At 37.9% G+C, this 19,833-nt stretch overlaps 1 protein-coding gene and 1 long non-coding RNA gene across 2 annotated transcripts; one reads left to right on the plus strand and one right to left on the minus strand.

The window, feature by feature from the left end:
* Positions 1–4,426: 4,426 nt before the first annotated feature.
* Positions 4,427–5,389, minus strand: LOC136259851 (uncharacterized). Its single transcript, XR_010703378.1, has 2 exons — positions 4,867–5,389; positions 4,427–4,767 (listed from the first exon to the last, which is right to left on the minus strand). It is a non-coding gene; the product is annotated as an uncharacterized lncRNA (long non-coding RNA).
* Positions 5,006–18,205, plus strand: LOC136259850 (inter-alpha-trypsin inhibitor heavy chain H3-like). The gene is made up of 10 exons (XM_066053403.1): positions 5,006–5,189; positions 5,642–5,745; positions 8,292–8,412; positions 10,125–10,288; positions 12,170–12,280; positions 12,330–13,914; positions 15,848–16,004; positions 16,463–16,720; positions 17,417–17,656; positions 17,826–18,205. The coding sequence occupies exons 1-10, from the start codon at positions 5,049–5,051 to the stop codon at positions 18,053–18,055; spliced, it is 3,111 nt and encodes a 1,036-aa protein (XP_065909475.1). The 5' UTR covers positions 5,006–5,048; the 3' UTR covers positions 18,056–18,205.
* Positions 18,206–19,833: the final 1,628 nt, after the last annotated feature.

Raw genomic sequence — 19,833 nt, forward strand, 5'->3', positions numbered from 1 at the left:
GCTTGTTTCAGTACTTTTTATCGATGTGCTATGCTAGTTGAAAATTCCAAATTTTTCTGTGTACTTGTATAATTAAAAGACTGTTGCTGTTTGTATAGCAGTCACAAAATTAAAACTATAACTTAGACAAAAAAGGGTCCTGAATGAAAAAAAAGTGCTCAACACTAGGCTCGAATCCAAGACCCCAATGTGAGGCTACAGTTCTACCACTATGCTATATTGCTACTAGTTATCCACCTCTCTTAATTTGTACTTATAAGTGTGAAGTAACAATAACCTATTTAATATTAGCAGCACAGGAAGCTGGATATAAAAATCACCGAAATTTGTCTGAGGCTGTCTGACCACAGTCGCAAGGCTGGAGGCCAGCACGCGGCCACCATTTTACACCACAATAACAAACTCACCAGTGGCATTTTTGGGGGTTTGATGAGTGTGTGCCCTCTATGCCTTGTCTTTCCTTTTATCTTCAATCAGGCTGGTTGTTGTCTTCTTCATGCCATATCAAGACATCAATTTTCTTTATCACCATTTTCCTTAAGAGATGCCATAAAAATTATTTAAAAGTGCTTAAGCTTGGTAGATAGGGTTGCTGTATTTGGCGGATCAACGGATTACGGATTGATGGATCACGTGATGAGCATATCCTACTACTCATTGGAGATGATTATAAGTATTGTGTCAGTGCTGTAATCCATACTGTAATATACTTGACACATAGTTACTGATATATAATTATTTTAACTTTAGTTAATCGCTAAAATGCCCACGCACCGTTCCAGTGGTCTCACATAGATTAGACTAACCTTTTCCTATTGTGTGTGTGGGTGGGGCCATTCTCTTCTTACGCTTTAGGCACTGTGACAAATATACTGCAAAGTATGTAGATCAGTAGTGAATGGCTTCACCAATCAGCACCCACCCTAGACAGAAATTCTACGGGACAGTAGCGTAACTAAACCCGGGCCTGGGCCTGGGTGTCAGCACACTGTACTATAATTATTATGGAAAAGGAGGTATACAGGAGGTATATCTATCCATTGCCAGCAGGTAGCTAATGACTTTTTCTTCTTGCTCTTCAGGTTACCAAAACAGATGGTCTAACACTGGGCCCTGGTATCAGTGTTAGTCTAGTTACGCCACTGCTACGGAAGTGTACAGACCATGCACTTTTCCCCACCCACACACAAAATAATAAATAATAAAGTCGGTCTGGTCTACGTGAGACTACCCGGTGTTCCAGGTTTACGGATTTAGCTATGGCCATTTTGAAGTGAGTGTACCTAAATTGTGGCAGTACGTGTTTTTTTTTGTCATTATTAATAGTATATCAAGTGTATTACAACACTGACACAATACTTCTAATAAGTTGTGATATGCTCCTCTTAACAATCTATCTACTCAATCACAATGACCACACCCCTTATTATTGGTCTAGCCAATTTTATATAGTACTAGCACAATGAAAATATGAAATGACCATGCCCCTGGAACTCGAGATACTCTAATACAACAGTCACCCAAATAGAACAGTCACACATGTACAATAAACCAATATATTTTAAAATGAAGTAGGGATCCAAGTGACAAACAGTACCGAAACAAGAGATGACTGATGGTATTACAGCATAGCTCAGTGGGAAACTCCTACTTTGGAATTGCACAAAATAATTCTTATAGCATGCAATGTATGATAAAACAGTGTGCAATAATCACAATAGGCAATATAATATATCGCACAACACTACTACCATAATGTTTGATACAGCATAGTCCACTTGAAGTCTTTATAAAAGAAAATAAGTATTCTTGAACATATATATACAAACAATTTTATCATAATCCCAATATACAAATTTATCAAGATATGTGATACTATTGATATGTTGCACATCACCAGAAGAAACCGAACCCAACCCTAACACTGAAGTTTAGCATAATGCATAATGATGTCTTTCACTGTCAAATTTTTGGTGAGTTCAAGGTAAGCTAGGGTTGCATTGGAAGGTGCAATCCTAGCTCAAATAGTGTGTTTAATTCTAGAGTTATGATGGATGATTGTCATACAAATAGTAAAAAAAAACATTCATACAGCCATACAAATAGCCACTTCACTGTTTTTGCTATCTGCCTAGTATTTCATAATAGAAAAAAAAAACACACACACACACACAGAAGTCCTCTAGTTCCTCTGAATCTACAAATATCAACTCTGAGAAAAGGGCCCAGAGCACACTATTAGTGATTTCCAACCAAAATTCAAATTTCATGATTTAAACTTAAAACTACTCTGAATCGAAAAATGGTATGACAATGTCACTAGTCATAACTTTTACCCAGGTGAAATTTTGCTTGCAATTTGAACTGAGTACTTTAAAGGTGATTCAATAGAAAACATGCCACCACCAACCAAATGGGGTCACACACTTTTCCTCATATAAATTCATTTTAAATGATACTGGAATTTTTACTACACATTCATTGAATATTCTTTTCAATAGAAAAGGTAACAACTATTTCAAAAATGCTAATCAAAGTGTTTTACCGATGCAGTCTTAATTCTGTCATTTAGATTTACAGGTGATACAGCAACAGTTACAACTTGAAAATATTAACAAAGTTATGCAACTTTTATTGCCTGTTAATCTGTATAAAGCCATCAGAACACACGCAGCAGAAAGCTGAATGTCTGTATACAGAACTGGAATACACACACACGATCATTGTGAGCTATATAAGTTTAGGATATGAAACCTACGGACATTTTGGGACCCAGAATTTTTGGCCACTTTTTGCTGCTGTAATATAGAGGTTTTTCTCTTTCAGAGGTAAAAAATCAGACCTATTGGGACCAAAATTTTTGTCCTTATTATGGAGGTTTTTTCTATTGTGTCCTTAATTCGGGGAGTTCGTTAAGAGAGGCTCCACTGTATACCCGGAAGGCTACAATGCTTTGAGGAACTTAATTGCACTAAGAATATGACAGTTATGTGTTTAGCAGCTCAGAAGCATCACTTCCAAACCATTATCTAATTTTCACATACAAAAATAGCATTAAAACACTCACCTTCTTATAAATCTAAACATTTATGAATGTTTTAATGCTCAAATCTGAAATCAGCATCCCTTGAATGCACTTATCTCTGCTGCTTTTTCCTGGAAACAAAGTCTTACAGTGAACGGTGCCATTGTTTCAATTGGGATTTATAGAAAATGTATGGGAATACTTTATAAGTATTTATAAATAGTTTGGTCCGAGTAGAGAGATCACAGTTATAAATATCACTGTTTCGAAAACTTAATTACCATAGAACCCCACCCTAACTGATTGGATACTTGCTTGGTATAGATCATGTGGTAGGTGCAGGGCCACCCACAGGCGGGGGGCAACTGGGGCATTTTTCCCCTGGCCCCAGCCTGAAGGGGCCCCAGGAGGCCCCATGAAGGGCCCCCTGAATACCTGTTTAAAAGATCGATATACTCTAATAGAGCAGTCACAGTATTATTCAGAGGAGCAGTGTAGCAAGCTTATAGATAAGGAGATATGGTTGGTGCTGGGTAGTTATTGTCATTGCCAGCAGGTTGTGACCTTTTTTTTTTTTTTTTTTTTGGTCTTCACCTTACAACTTGTGTGAAGGGCCCCACTTTAACTCTTTGCCCTGGGCCCCTTAATTTCTCTGGGCAGCCCTGGGTAGGTGACTACAATTTTATGCCATCATGGGAGGTTGGAAATTGCTGAGAGAAACTATCATTATTGAATAATGAGACACAACTACATGAATGAATTCTCAGTCACACACGACCACCAAACAAGGAAAGTGGATTGAGGCATGGCAAAGAAGTATTGAGATTTGCAGTGCTAGGGTCATTCCTGAGGGATGCTCATTCACTGAAGTATCCCAAGACTGCATATCTTTAAAAGTAGTTTACAATGGCCTGCATGATTCACAAAGTATATGTATATATTGTTTGTAGTAAAGTGCAAAGACTTAATAAATGTACAGCTGTTTGTTTGATATGTTGTGTGTGATTATTGTGGGGAAGCACCCTGTACAGGATTAGACCACTCCAAATAAATTCTCTATTTCCCGTCCACCGCCCGCATCTAATTACTGTCAGCTCTAAATATTCCATTATTCCGTATTCTTCCATTATTTTCCGGTTATTGTTGCATACTGACGGCTCATTTGAAACCATGTCAGCTCACGTGTCAGCAGTGTTATCAAGTCGGCGCAAACTTCACGTTTGTGCTATTTTTTGCAACTTAAAAAGGAAGGAACAAGCTTAAGCATGGTTTTATGCAACTTTTTATGGTTGTGCCGGCAGGCAAATAATGGTTTGAAAGCTGCCAATCTTATAATGAATAATGGAAATATACCGCCCGCCCGCATACAAATATGCTTGAGTCCAGGATGGGCAACAGAAAGAGAGAAAAACCATCAGTTTTATTGATGAAAACACAGTAACAGTATAATTATATCCTCGGACACATGCTACCACAAATAGGGCAATATAAGCTCCACAAGTGGGCATGGCAAGGGTAACAAAAACAGCATTACATATACACTCAATTAAAAAGACAAATTAATTCAAATACACAACGTTCAAGTCTTCACACACCATTCCTGACAGTCCTTCGCCATAAATATCCTCCTAGAGGAAGAGATTGATATCGCTGCCACTGAGTCAAAGATCCTTTTACTTCTAGATTTAGTCATCGTAAACCTCGTCGTAAACTCACAGGAACAAGTGCCTTTTGTGTGACTCCTGTCATTGACAAAAATTGATAATAATAAATAAATAAATGTGTAATATTAGAATAAAAATACATCAAATCACACTTAAGTATCATCAGCGATCACTCACCTCTCCCTACCTCTGACAGAACCCCAACGTTCCAGTATCGATTGTGGGATTCAAGTGATATAGTGTGCATTACATAGACCTGCGCAGGGGGAGTGTACATACGTACTGCGCACCCGATTACCGTCTATATATTGCTCGAAATCTTACGTCATTCTGCTGCAGTCCAAGTATACAGTAGCGAGATGAAAGTCCCTACAGTTCTTGTGTTACTGATCGTAGCAGTGGAAGTGGCGCACTGCAAACCGCGTAGTTTCTCTCTGTGGGATTTCCTGAAGCCGTTTGCACGAGAATCTGAATACGACAGAGAGGTGAAACCGGACCAGGTTCGTTCATTACAATACATATTTTGTAGTTAGCCATACGCTAGCTACTTAAACTATAGGTAGTTGGCCAAGCCACCAGCTATAGTTACTTAGGTGCTAATAAGCTAAGTGGTGGGTGTATTATCTACGGCTCAGTAAGGTGTAGCTACAGTGGAACCTGCTAATTATGACACTCAAAATAAACAAGCCTACATAAACCTACTGACTTAGTCTTAGTATCTTTAAGTGCATAAATTGACCTGAAAAATTAGGCCAAACATCTTATAATTGGTGAATTCCACTGGTATATAGAGTTGGTAGCTGTAGAAACAGATGAATGTGCTGTAAATTGATGGTATATATTACTCCAACAGTCACTTAGTATGATGATCTTCATACTCCGAAATATGATCATCATACTAAGAGTCATACCATAGTGTGTGTTCTTGTGTATATATTGGCCACGTGTGTAGGATGATCTGGAGAGAGAGAAGCGATTGTCATACTTCAATGAATATGATGATGGTTCAGCTAGTGGCTCTGGTCCTATAGAGCCTGAAATCTGGCCTTTCTCAAAGTAAGTTATAACATGAATAAGTTCAAGATAAATTATATGTATAGCCAGGGGCGTCAGAGTAAAAGTGAAAGTGGTAAGGGTCAATATGGAGGCATGCCTCCAGGAAAATTCTAAATTTGAACATTTAGAGATGGGCAGGCTGTAGTAGTACTCTTTGGGCTGTAGTACTGTGTGCAAGCTAGCTAGCTACCTGACAGGTGCTTAATAATAAAACTGGAGACTGACCAAAAAGCACATCCATAATAGTTAACCTTTTATCATTTGAGTCTATTAATAAACAGTACGGAATGTTTCCAAAGCAGCTACAAAGAGAAAAAAAAGTCAAAGCTAGTATAATGCTAACTATTTTTAGAGGTGCAAGTCGACATGAAGCTGTTTTGAAAGAAAAACAGGTTAGATAAAGTGTAGTTTCTGTCTTTTGTTGCCATTAAATTTATGCCAAGTATTGCATGTTAACTACTTTTAGTTTTGGCTTTATCAAGTTTATTATTTTTTTTATTTTAGCCCAAAAAGTGGTGAGGCCAGAGGTCGCACCTACTCTGATGCCCTTGATAGCCAAGCTTGTCCATAAAGTATAAAGGTCTATATTCCTATTTCCATTATATGGACCTACATATTTCCTGTTGAGCAGATGGCAGTATGTTATGTCTAGTCTACGTAATAGTTAGACTTCAGACCACAGGGGTCTAAGTAATTTAGTAACCGATGGCCCTGTGTCGTGGCGCCTGAGCGAAGGGAAGGCGCTACTACAGGGCCTGAGGGTTACTAAATTACTTAGACCCCTGTGGTCTGAAGTCTAAGTTATTTAGACCCTTTATGTAGTTGTTGTACCTTAACATTGTTGACAGCTGCTTGTGACAGAGAAATGTAGCGTTCATTAGTAGAAACAAGCCATTACTACACCGGGTTTCCAATGCTACCAGTCCGGGTGCACGTAATAAACATGAAAAGGGTCTAAGTAAACATGAAAAGGGTCTAAGTAACTTAGACACCTCCAAAATTCACCACAAAAAGGGTCTAATATAAGGATAACAAACTTGCTTCATTTAGCTAGCTACAGACTTAATCATTCTAATGAATCACAATTTTACCTCTGAAGGGCTAAAAAACTTTTTGACCTCTTTTTGAAGTTGGAATTGTATTATAATTATGTATGTGTAGAGGTAGATGTTTTGAAAGATTCATGTATGGTTGTAGCCTAAATGTTTGTAGCCATTACAATGAATGTTCAGTAACAGTCCAGTCCGGCATTGCAATACGATACAAATCACTCTATAATTTCTTCTCTGTGTGTGACTATTGCCTCTCTCCTGGGCCATATTTCTTCACGACCACTACTTCATGACCACTGCTTCATGACCACCAGCTTCATGACCACCGCTTCATGACCACCACTTCATGACCACCGCTTCATGACCACCAGCTTCATGACCACTGCTTCATGACCACACTTCATGACCACTAGTTACTTGACCACTAACTAACTTCGAATTCATGACAACATTCATACTGTTATAAAAACAGCAGATGGTGTTTGATTGCTATGGTGACTGTGTACATTATATGGGTGCAGTGACTGTGTACATTATATGGGTGCAGTGACTGTGTACATTATATGGGTGCAGTGACTGTGTACATTATATGGGTGCAGTGACTGTGTACATTATATGGGTGCAGTGACTGTGTACATTATATGGGTACAGTGACTGTGTACATTATATGGGTGCAGTGACTGTGTACATTATATGGGTGCAGTGACTGTGTACATTATATGGGTACAGTGACTGTGTACATTATATGGGTACAGTGACTGTGTACATTATATGGGTGCAGTGACTGGTTGATGTAAATGGAAGTTTTGTATATACACTGATCATATCTTATAATTAGAACATTGTACACATATGAGAAGTGTACATGTGGGAGAGATGTGGCTTAACAAGTACCTTCATGTGTGCATCATGTGCGTGCATTTGTAAACTGACACAACTGAGTTTTGTGCTTGAGAGCTATCATGCAACTATATCAGAATTTAAAGTTGCTACATTCGTATAAACTATTATGTAAAATCAAGCAATTTGGCATGTGTACAGCCATGTATGAACATGTAATATCATGTTGATTCATGTTGAAACATGCTGATTCAATCCGATGTGAGTTGAACCAAGTAAGTGTGTTTGTGTGGACGAAGTGTAAACTGTTGGTCACAATGATAGAGTATAGGACCTGTTAATGTGGACACATGATGAGTATACCTATATGTGTAATCTGGACACTTGGTAATGGTCCCAAAGTATCCTTTAGTGTGTAAACTGACCTGGTTGGTCCTAAGATGTCCCTAACACACAGGTTTCACTTTACACTGAAAGTCATCTTGTGTTGGTGTTTGTGGTGTGTGACATCAAATACTAAAAGACTTTCATGTAATGAGATAGTTATCTCAAGACTACACTGGTCATGGGTGGGTACCCTGTGATGTAGTCTACTGGATAGACTACTATATGATGTATTGTACTATGAATTTGTGTCATTTTGTGTCATTGTAGGTGTGTCCCTTTCTTCATAGCTAACAGAACACAAGGTGATGTGATACCATCACAATGTCCTCCATTACCCACTCCAGTTGGTCAGTGTGACTGTCCTGATCCTAAGCATGTCAAGAATGCAGTAAGTTGGTATAGTGTATGTCACTCAATGGCCTTTTGAATGGGTAGATTATGGTAATGACCAACATAATAGCTAACAATAAATTTATCATATACAATTATTCTCTATCAGTAATTTCATTGTTAAAGACGTTCAATGATGAGTAGATAATCTCATAGAAATTTCAAGGAGTGACTCAGTCCTCCTTCCTCCATGCCATCATGTGGGGGTACATATATCAAGACACACAGTAGCGTGTCATGCGGCCAAGAAAGCTGGCGACCACACCGTGAGTATATTGACAGGAAGAAAGAAAACAGCTCTTTCATGCATGCATAGCTCCATGGCCCCTTCTCCAAAGCACACCATTTGTACATTATAGCTGTCCCCCAGGTAGGGTAAGCCACACAGCAAATTTGATTAAATTCGCAACCGCCATTTGTGAGATATGGGCATTGAAAAGTTTGTTGTTAATTTCTTCGTTTTTTTTCTTATGCTGTATGGCTACGGGGGCTTCAATTTCTTTTCACACACTTTGCAAAAATTGCTATAAAATGCAAATGTGTAACTTGATTGCCTCGATCTTTGGCACAAATGGAGAGCATGTAACGGTGGATTCACGTACCAAATTTGTTGTGAATCTGAGGAATATTCAAGGAGTTATGAGCATTTATTCATGTAAAATCGTAAAAAAAGATCAAAATTCTGTCACGGCTACAGGATAAACCAAGTATAGAAATAACTTGAAAATTGGTGTGTAGATAGGCTGATATCACATCATAGCAGTGACTTTTGATAGTTTGAATAGCAATAAAGTTACAGCGGCAAAGTTATAAAGCAACCCCAAGCAAGTGTAAAATTGCGGGATCGAGATACTCTAATAGAGCAGTCACTGTGGGGTAAAAAGGTGTGCAAAAAAATGTTGAAAAAAACTTACCAGAGTTCGAACCAGGGACCTCTATACCTAACATGCATTCTTAGCCACTGAACCACTGCTGCCTTGGCTGATCATCTCACTTAATTCTTTATAAATGAAATTTCTAGTTGAAATCTGTTTATAATCAAATGTTTGTAATTTCCAATAGAAGTACTAGATTGTTCTAGAACAGTCTATGTATGTTCTATTAGAAGTCCTCAAAAAATGTGCACTCTATTAGAGTATTACAATAATATTATCAAATATTGAATTAAGTCATACATTAATCATACGTTTATAAGCCTGTCTTCAATAATCATCATTGTATTTACATAGAAAAGAAGAAATGTGAGTAAAAACAAACCTCAAAGTCAGCCATATTTTGGGGCCTTATAAAGTACAAAAAAAAGTGAAGTCCACACAAAAACAGCCAAGCTGTGAAAAAGTGGTGCGGCCTTAAAAAGCCTGGGTGAAAAAAGTTGTGAAATCAAAGGTGGTGGCCAAGAAATGGCTGCAATGATGTTAATGCTAAAAAATTTTAATAATGGCTGTGTGCATTGTTAAAATTTATTAGCATTAACATCATTTCTTGGCCGCCGCCTTTGATTTCACAGCTTTTTTCACCCAGGATTTTTAAGGCTGCACCACTTTTTCATAGCTTGGCTGTACACTATTGACATTTGCTATCAACCAGTGGACCATGGATCTGTGTGATTAATTGCATTTTTGGTCTTCCTGTTAAGTGTGGACTGTGTGGCACATTTCCTTTCTTGACCACACAACACACACTACTATGTGTCTTAATATTACATCATAGGGTAATGATGTAATACTGGATGAGCTCAACATTGAGGTGCAAGTGTACAACCAATATGTGAATGTGTCAGTTAATGCAGTGGTGTTTAATCCTCATGATGGAGTTCAATTGGCTGATTTTGCTCTTACATTACCTGACCAAGCTTTCATCTCTTATTTTCACATGTAAGTTGTTAGATCTGGATGTGCCACTGAATTGTGTCACACTACACATAAAAGTTCTGATCACTTATATACTAACAGGTGATAAATTCATCTATAGGTTTAGGTATAATTTGTTGTTTGTGACAGTCCTATATCTCTGTGTGTGTGGACTACCAGTGTGTGTGGTGTTATTGCAACAGCCACCATTAATGTTATGTAGGTACACACTCTTACCCTTATTAGTACATATTAAAACAGGCTCCAAATGTGAGTTCAAACTACCACATTGTGTACTTGTAACATCCCGTGCTTTTGATAAAATGTACAGTTAGTGAAGAGTAAACATTTTATGCCGCCTAAAAATTAAATTGTAAAAAAATTTTAATCTATACATTCATAACTGAGTTGCAGTTAACATTTCAAAAAAGCTTTCAAGTGTTTGGAGGACTTTGATTAGTGCAATAATCACAGGTGGTGGGGGATTCTATCCCATGCAGCTGGTGATATACTGTGACTGCTCTATTAGAGTATATTAGTCTTTGTACCAACTTGTAAAAATAAAATTTAGCCAACCTGTATAGGCTAATGATTCTTTCATATTTCAAACCTGTATTTTTATAGACTACCAAAAAAGTGACTTCGGTGATGAAAATCTTGGGATTAGAACCTAGCTTTAGAAATCTGGAACGCATCCACTAAGTCTCCTAGTGGAATATCCTATTCATAGATTTGACACCTTACTGACCTTTTATACTGATACTAGGGGCTGAAAACCATGAGAAAGGATAATATACTCTAATAGAACGTTCAGTGCCCAGTCTAAACTATGTACTTTGAATCTCAATTAATTGATCAACCATCTATAAATCTGTACATTTAGTTTACAGTATGTAATAGTTTGTTTTGACATTATCATTTCATAATCCTTTAATTTTTGTATGATAGTCAGACTTTGAAAGACAGAGTTTTGTGGAATTTATAGTAACCCGTAGGCCTTGAGTTGTGACACCCTCTCTTTGCTCAGGTGCCACTACAGGGCCTAAGGGTTTTATTAGAAAATGGTATGCATAAAAAACCCTTTGATCTTTGGTAGATAATGAGGTCTTTAAAATCCAATAGAGACCTCTGGAGAGATATTCTAGAATGGTTAGAGACCTCGAGGGTCTCTAAAATGATAAGAGACCTCCTATATCTAGTTGAGAGAGTCAACACACACAACACGCCTCACTATGTAATAGTTAAAGAACCTACTGCAAGGATCTTCATGATTTTAAAGCCCCATTGATTGGAGACAGGGATCTATTGAGATGAAAACAAGATATCTAAGTATCCAATGAAATTTGAGTATTTTATTATCATGCTGCACATGATCTAAAATTTGGTCTTCTTATTTTGATCCTATGCAGTGTAACTCTTTAAACCACAAATACTACACATCTGTCATGTATATAAGTAATTTTCTTATTGTAGACAAAGCCTTAAAGTTGTGTCTCATTTTTGTACAATGCAGAAGTAACACACCTTAAGGGATTTTGCTATATCCTTAGTAGCCTTGTACACGAGGCACGCTACATTATATTTCCAATATCAATAATGCTCATCGAGTCCATTTAGAAAGGCATTCAGAAAGCCATCACAAATGTCTACAGCCTCATTTCAAACTATCACAGAGAAACCACCTAGAGATTTAATGCAAACACTATATCGTCATACATACATACATACATACTTACATACATACAGCAGCTTTTAGTTTGCTTTCATGGTGTAGACAGATGAGTATCCATACACACGCAGAAAACAGTTTCAGAAATATGAAGTATGTGCCCATAACCAGCAGTTGGCTGTGGGCACATACCTGATTTAAAAGGTCTTCATATTGCACATACGTTATATTTGCAGAAATGTCAATGATGAAATATTGGTAGCTGAAATTGAGCCCAAGGAAAATGCTCAGAAGAAGTTTAATGAATCAGTGAGAAGAGGTCAGACTGCAGCAACTGTGGAAGCAAGGTGGGTAGCATGACAGATGTGTCACACTAGACTAATAGTGTCATTTCAGGGGTAAGAATGAGTTCAGTGTTAGTGTAGCTGTGTCAAGAAACTGTCGGATGAGATTTCAGTTGCATTATGAGTACCTAGTGGAGAGGAACATCGGACAATTCAGGATACCTGTTCAAGTGACCCCCAGTATTCCAGCACTAACCAGGAGACTTAAGGTATACATTAATGACAATAAGCCGATATCTTGTGTTAAGCCAGAGGCTGGTAGTGACTATGATGATGTGGCATTTGATATGATAAATAGTAATGAAGCTGAGCTGGAGACAGAATTGTCACTGAACCAAACTAGAGAATTTGTCATCACTTACAAAGTTGACACTGATAGTAAGAGGCCAGGTACCACATTGGTTGATAGAAAAGGATATATGTTTGTGTCTTACACTCTACCCAACTCTGATTGTCGTGCACTTCAAGAAGATGACAGTACTTGTCCTGTAGGAACAGTTGATGAACCAAATAATAATAGGGAATTATCTACTCCTCCCAAGAAGCCATTCAAGCTGTGTATATTATTTGTAGTGGATGTATCAGGATCTATGAGTGGAGAGAAGATCAATCAGGCCAAGAAATCACTTCTTCATATCATTGAGAAACTAACAGATGATGACTGTATTGGGATAATCTTGTTCTCTTCTGATGTACAACAAAAGACGACGGGTCTTGTCAGGGTGGGTGATGAGAGGGATAAACTCAATGAAATAGTAAATAACATTAGAGCTAGAGGATTAACCAACTTTGATGGTGCATTACAAGATGGTATGGATGTGATGGAGAAGTTTGTGAATAAATCTGACACTGATTGTGTCCACCTTATGGTGGCACTTACCGATGGTGCACCTACCAGTGGGCATACTACAAATCCTGATGAGATAGCTCAGAGGTTCAAAAACAAAGTCAAACATTTTTCTGAAATAACCAAAAAGGCATTTTACCCATACTTGCTAGGGTTTGGATCTAACAATGATTTGAATTTTAACTTGTTACAGAAACTAGCTGCTGAAAATCAGGGATTCTTTCATCGTATTTACAAAGGCAGTGATGTTGAAAAGCAATTGATAGAGTTTTTTAAAGAGATAGCTTGTCCAGTGCTTTGCTCCATGCAGTTAAAATTTCAAAAACCAGGTTTAGTGAAGAATGTGACACAAACTGATTTTACTGGATGCTTCTTTGATGGGTCTCAACTGTTAGTAGCAGGACGTATCAACCGTGCTCTGAGACGAGGATCACGTGTAACACTAAGAGGTTCATCAGCTGATGGTAACAAGGTACTGAGGTCTAATCGTATTATAAATCTCCAGAGTGGTAGCAATGGAACTAGTTTGGTGGAACGAACTTGGGCTTACTTACAAATATCACAAACTCTAGAAATAGTAAAGAAGTTATCTGGAGAAGAAAAGGAAGCTTTAGAGAAGGAAATTTTACAGTTATCCTTACAGTACAAGTTTGTAACACGTTTGACATCACTGGTGGTGGTGAAGCCATGTGAGAACCGTACTCTAGGTAATCTGGAGTCAGTGGATGATAAAGGACATACAGATAACTCACCCACTGTTCTGCCTTCCATCACTTCTTCTGGTCATCGGGTTAGTGATTGACTTATCCTGGAATCATGAAACTAAATTAATATAATACCTCCATTCACACTTTCTTCTAACCCATGTACAAACAACATGGTTCGAAATAAATTGCGATGTGAATCAATCAAAGAGCCAAGCCATGTCCAGCCCAGCATGTACATGCCAGACTAGCACATACTGTGAACACATTCAGGGCTGGTCAGCATTTAAAAATGGCAAAAAGTAATCATACAGTACAATAGTACTGTTTAGTAGGGACCACAAAGGAGTAGGCGTGGCCCACAACATAACATCACCCAAAAACCAGCCTCAATTTTCCCTGACGACGATGAGGCAGTATTAGTTAGGTAAAACTAAGCCCAAACAAGCGTTTAGATCGACCCGAAATGCTTTCAACAAGCCACTATAGAATTTTAAAATAATAAAAGTGTTCTACTGACTATAGTAACTGACTGACTGAGTAAGCAACTGAGTGATGCCTTCAGACAAGTGTAACTCGATAACGGCTTAGGCTATGGGCTTGATTTTTTCACTGTTTGACATTACTTCAGCCCGAGAGGTGCCTTTTGGCATACTGCAGTACATACAATGCATTCCTCATGAACTTACCAGGGTCCTCCTTTGTGTCCCATTCATCTTTGCTGACAGCAAAAAGTGTCAATTTGGCGGTAGCACGTGATGCCCTTCGTAACGGAAATTGTTCGTATTTTTCATAGTGGCTATTTAATTGCAGAGTGCTTTTTGATTTGTACTGCTATGAAACGGGTTGAACATAACCAACAATGAAGCATAATGGATACTTCACTTTTCAGACGATAATTGATATAACTGGGTGCGCAGCACCATTTCTTTCTTTCAGTATGCATGGGTTGCAGAGGTGCTTTTCGAACAGTTCTTGATCCGTAATGCTGTGTAACAGGTTGAACATAGCTGACAATGAAGCATAATGGATACTTCACTTTTCAGATGATAATTGATATAGCTGGAGCGTGCAGCGCCATTTCAGATGCGGTATGCATGGGTTCACCAGTCATAACAATTATTTACAAAAAGTTTACAAACAAATACACAGAAAAGTTTGGAATTTTCAACTAGAGTAGGGACCATAGCACATCAATAAAAAGTACTGAAACAATCTGGAGTAGTGCACGATATTAAATCAAAGTAAAACAATAAGAAGTGTTATATCCCTACTGTGCATTTCCATTTTGGTACCTTGAGCACAGTAGGGATATAACACTTCTTATTTTTCTGTGTATATCATGTGTGTGGAGTATTCAACCTACTTACTCTACCTATTATTAACTCTTGCCAAAGTGGTGAATTAAGTGATTTGTTATACAAAAGTTTGGCAAATTATTGTGCAGCCAATTTAATTTGATATGCAATATTATTAGCAAATAAAGTTGGGAATTTGGTGAATATCCCCTCGATTTGTTTGTCCTTTACAATAGTGACAGTTTTACACAGCTAAAAAAAAAACAGTTAAAATTGTCAGTTAACAACAATTTTGATTTCTTGCGTTGTCTAAGCTACTAACCCTGTTGTGCACTCCTCTGCTTGTTTAATGAAAATATTCTATGAATTCATTTATTATGCTTGTCAGCAGTTAATTGTGTAATATATCAAAAGTGTTTTTCTGCTACTTCACATTTACATGTTCTTTAGTCTATTAGCTGTTACTGTATTGTTCACACAATACTGCCAAATTGTATAGCCACAAAAGGATGCATTTATGATTGCTTATGCCTGTTGTGTGTGTGTGTGTGTGTGTGTGTGTGTGTGTGTGTGTGTGTGTGTGTGTGTGTGTGTGTTGGCTACATGTTCAACTTCTATCTGAATAGGGCTATTGTGTGTTATCAGTACTTCTGTTAACTTGCACTGTGGCTACATACGTAGCATGCATGTCTTCATGTTGTGATTTCTTCTCCTTATGCAGGTTCATTTTAACTATTATCAACCAGTGATATCAATTAGACCACAACCTTTAATTAGCCCTCATATTTTTCCACTGATACTAACCAGACCACCTATAACGAGGCCACCTACAACAAGGTTACCTACAAGACCACCTTCAACAAGACCATCATCCGCTGGTACAATGTGTGTGTGTGTGTGTGTGTGTGTGTGTGTGTGTGTGTGTGTGTGTGTGTGTGTGTGTGTGTGTGTGTGTGTGTGTGTGTGTGTGTGTGTGTCATATATTTTGAATTTGCTAAGGATACATACTGTATTTTATCAGTTTATCATTATGCAAAATTGGCTGCTATTTTGGAGTGCCACAACTTTTAGTGTCAAATCTTTCAACTGTGTTTCAACACTTCAAAATACTGTATGCCTTGCACAATGCAACTTCTTCCTACAGTGTATGAACACATCTACCAGCACTATATCTTTCAAATTAAAAATGCATTGTTTTTTTTTTCTAAGGTGGCATTTTTGACTTAATTCACACTCCATACTATGTCTATAGTGAATAAATGGTGCTTTTAGCCAGTGAAACATGAAAATTGGACCTAAATTTTGTACTGTTATTAGTTGTTGTTTTCACTGTCAGGAGTGACCAGTGATCCTCACTTCCTAGTGGAGACACTATCTGGTGATTGGCTGTGTTACACCTTAAAAGGAATGGAGGGAGAAGTGTACAATTTGTTATCTGATGTAGAGTATTCTATTAATGGACTGTTGATTGGAACAGTGTTCAAAGGATCTGACCAAACCTACTTTGGTTCCATCTCGATCAGTCACCAGAGTTGTGAAACTGGAGTAGTGACCAAGTTCCTGATCACTGCAGATAATGGAGTAGCTATTATAGGTCTGCTGCTCTAACATAGGTGTTGGGTCAACCGGGTCATGTTTAATTTGTCTGGGTTGTTTAGGTTTGACACACTTTATAGAATGACCCAGATCGGAATGTGTGTATGGAAGTGTATTAGGATGTCCTAGCCTAGCGCTGATGTAGCCCAGCTATCAGTCACATCCACTTATAGAGATTATATGATACTCTCTATAGCATATTTTCCCATTTAGTTGTATTGCAGTTGGTAGGTATACATGAATCCGTTGCTGTCTGCAGGCCACTCCCACTAATTGATTGTTATTGTACAAGTCATAGTCTAGTTTTACAGTTGGCCAGCTTCTTTTGTGAGCCAAATTCACCTATTGAGCAGGTGTGATACTGTCTGTAGGTATAGTTATTAGTAAGGTGTGTTGAAGTTTGTAAGTATATATATATATATATATATATATGCATGAAGCTACACCCATTTATAGGAAATGTGTTTTGCTGTCTGTAAAATTAAGTGGAACGGCGCCCACTGACTAATAGTTATTGTATGGCTACCCATTTGGAGCACTCAAAATATTGTTCTTGTCATATACCTCAGTTTTAAATAATTGAGATTAAATTAGGGTCTGACCTGGATTACTATCAGGGTGAGCAGTAGGGACCCAGTTTCAGTGCTATCTAATGTAATATCCAGGTAAATGTTATATGATCCCCCATGCACAGGTGAGGGTAGTGTGTCATGGAATAACGAGGGCAGCTTTACCACACAAGATGGAACATTTGTGGTCACCATGAACCAGACACTAGTACAGATCACTAATGTTGTGGGAGACACTGTCCAGTTTGCTGTACTGAGATCACAACTCAACTGTACCAAATATTCCGTCTGTCCTAGGAAGCATTATCTTGGCTTCTATGTACCCGTCACAGTTGGACTATCCAGCAAGACTCATGGAATGATTGGTATGGACTATGTGTTGTCTATATGTGTGTGTCTGTGTATGAGTGGACTTGCAGCTTGTTTATTTATTTATTTATTTTTGCCATACTATAAACAAAAATGATGAATATTACTTCATCACAGTGGCATGCAGTTATATTACTTGAACATTGTATATTAATATAATGTTAGGTCAGTTCCTGAGGCAGCCTACACAATGTGATGGTGTACACATGTCAGTTGGTGGTAGAAAACTTCCAGTGAAGCCATTTGAACGTCTCAATGGTTTGTTACATAATTATCAGAAGTGTTGGTCCACTGATGAATATGGGATGAAATTTTTGGATGGCACTGCTGATGACTATCTTGTCAAGGAATTGTTTGATAGTCAGTTTGTGTACTCCAACTACCACTGCAATTAAATCTACTGTTGATCATCAGTACTCTGACATTTACACACTCTGATAACTTTTGTATGTACACACCCTTACACCTGCACATTGTATATAATTACTTTGCTGTATATAATGTGAACACATTATAATCTACATAATTATGTGCTATATTTAGAATTTGAGATATCCTCTTATAAGGATGTATATTTTTCAGTGGTGTAAGAGAAAGTAGTGGGAGGATGGTCATGATCATAGACAAGGATGGGACTACTAAATCTTTCTGTTTAAGGTTTCTACAAAGCTATTTGAAGCAACAGGACAGTGATTATATAACTCTTCCTTTATTTGTCACACCTCTTGTATGCTGGGGGCCTGGGATATAGCTAGTGGAAGGATTGAATACCATTCAAATTAATGCATGGACCTCCATTTATAAATCAATTGATTTTTAAGTGGTTTTAATAGTAAATCTGAAGATTTTTATTGCCTAATTTTGACACAAATGGCACTCCATAATGGACATGGTGTAATGTACATGTTTATTCTGCAGCTGGTTGATGTTAATCTTACAGGTAATGGACTAATGGTGAATGGTATTGGCTGTTACGATGCAGAAAGCTGTACTCAAATACATGCAAATAAAAGCGCAACTTAGTATTATTTATGATTAATGTAGTATATAGCATAATATTATATCTGTAGTTTTAATAATTGCTTACTTGTGCTTGCTGTTGCCTTACCGCAGATTATAGTCTCACACCCACCAAATAAAGTGATTGGTACCATAGACCCAACCGGCATCATTTTAATGAACTTACAAAATATAACTCTACACACTGAACTTTAAGCCTTCAACCCGTGCATACACACATCATTGATAAGCTGATGGGTACTTATCCAGAGCAGCTGTTTCAACCTGTTTGGTATTTCACTGTCTCCATGAAGTAAAGTTTTTATACAACAGGTGAGGACATCATTTACAAGGACCTGTCCTTTAGTGTGGAAGGATATTTGCTTCATTCTGTGTCTAGTTGTCATTAAGTTATGAACTCTTGGACTAAAGCAGGATCACTCTGCTGGCTTGTGATGCACCTAAACCATCAGCAAGTGATTTCATCTGTTTTAAAGCACCAGTAATTATTAGACCCTTTTAGCAATTTTAATGATTCTGTTTATACTGCTTACAAGGAAATTTGCTGCGATACAGCTTAACTCTATCTATGCAGGCTTTGGAGAACATGCAACTATGTACAGGGAGCAGTATAATATTTATGATGCCCTTTAAATGCCCCACCTTTAATTGAAGTTCATAAAGTTGCACCAAATCCAATTTGTAGCCTTTGAATGGTGAGAACTTCTCTCATCACACTGCTAATGTTGAAGATGCTGATAAGCTGATGGGACTTATTGATACTATTGAGCATTTGACCAAATGCATCCTCTTAGATAACTACTGTTCAGCTTCTCAGTCATCTATTAACTGAAGTGTATTGTGGGTAACTGGGTATGTGAGGTTGAACGTGGTGTGTTTCCCCCTTGGTGTTGTCTATCACAGATAGTACGGTTTGTGAGGCTAAGGTTCTTTTGTTTTTTTTTACTTAAGCAGCTGGTTGAGTTGTGAGTCATAAGTGGGAAGAGAGGTTTTATAGGGTGGCTAAGGTGCCGGCTATCCTTTAAGTGTGTTTTGGAGGTAGCCGTTCTTTGAGTATAAAGGCAACTAGTGAAAGAGAATTACTGTAGCCAGGGACGTACGTATCCAAGGTGGTTTCCAGATTTGACTTATGGGTGTAGGGTCTGGGGCGTAT

This window comes from Dysidea avara, chromosome 7, assembly GCF_963678975.1.
Source record: "Dysidea avara chromosome 7, odDysAvar1.4, whole genome shotgun sequence".
NCBI classification, from domain to species: Eukaryota; Metazoa; Porifera; class Demospongiae; order Dictyoceratida; family Dysideidae; genus Dysidea; species Dysidea avara.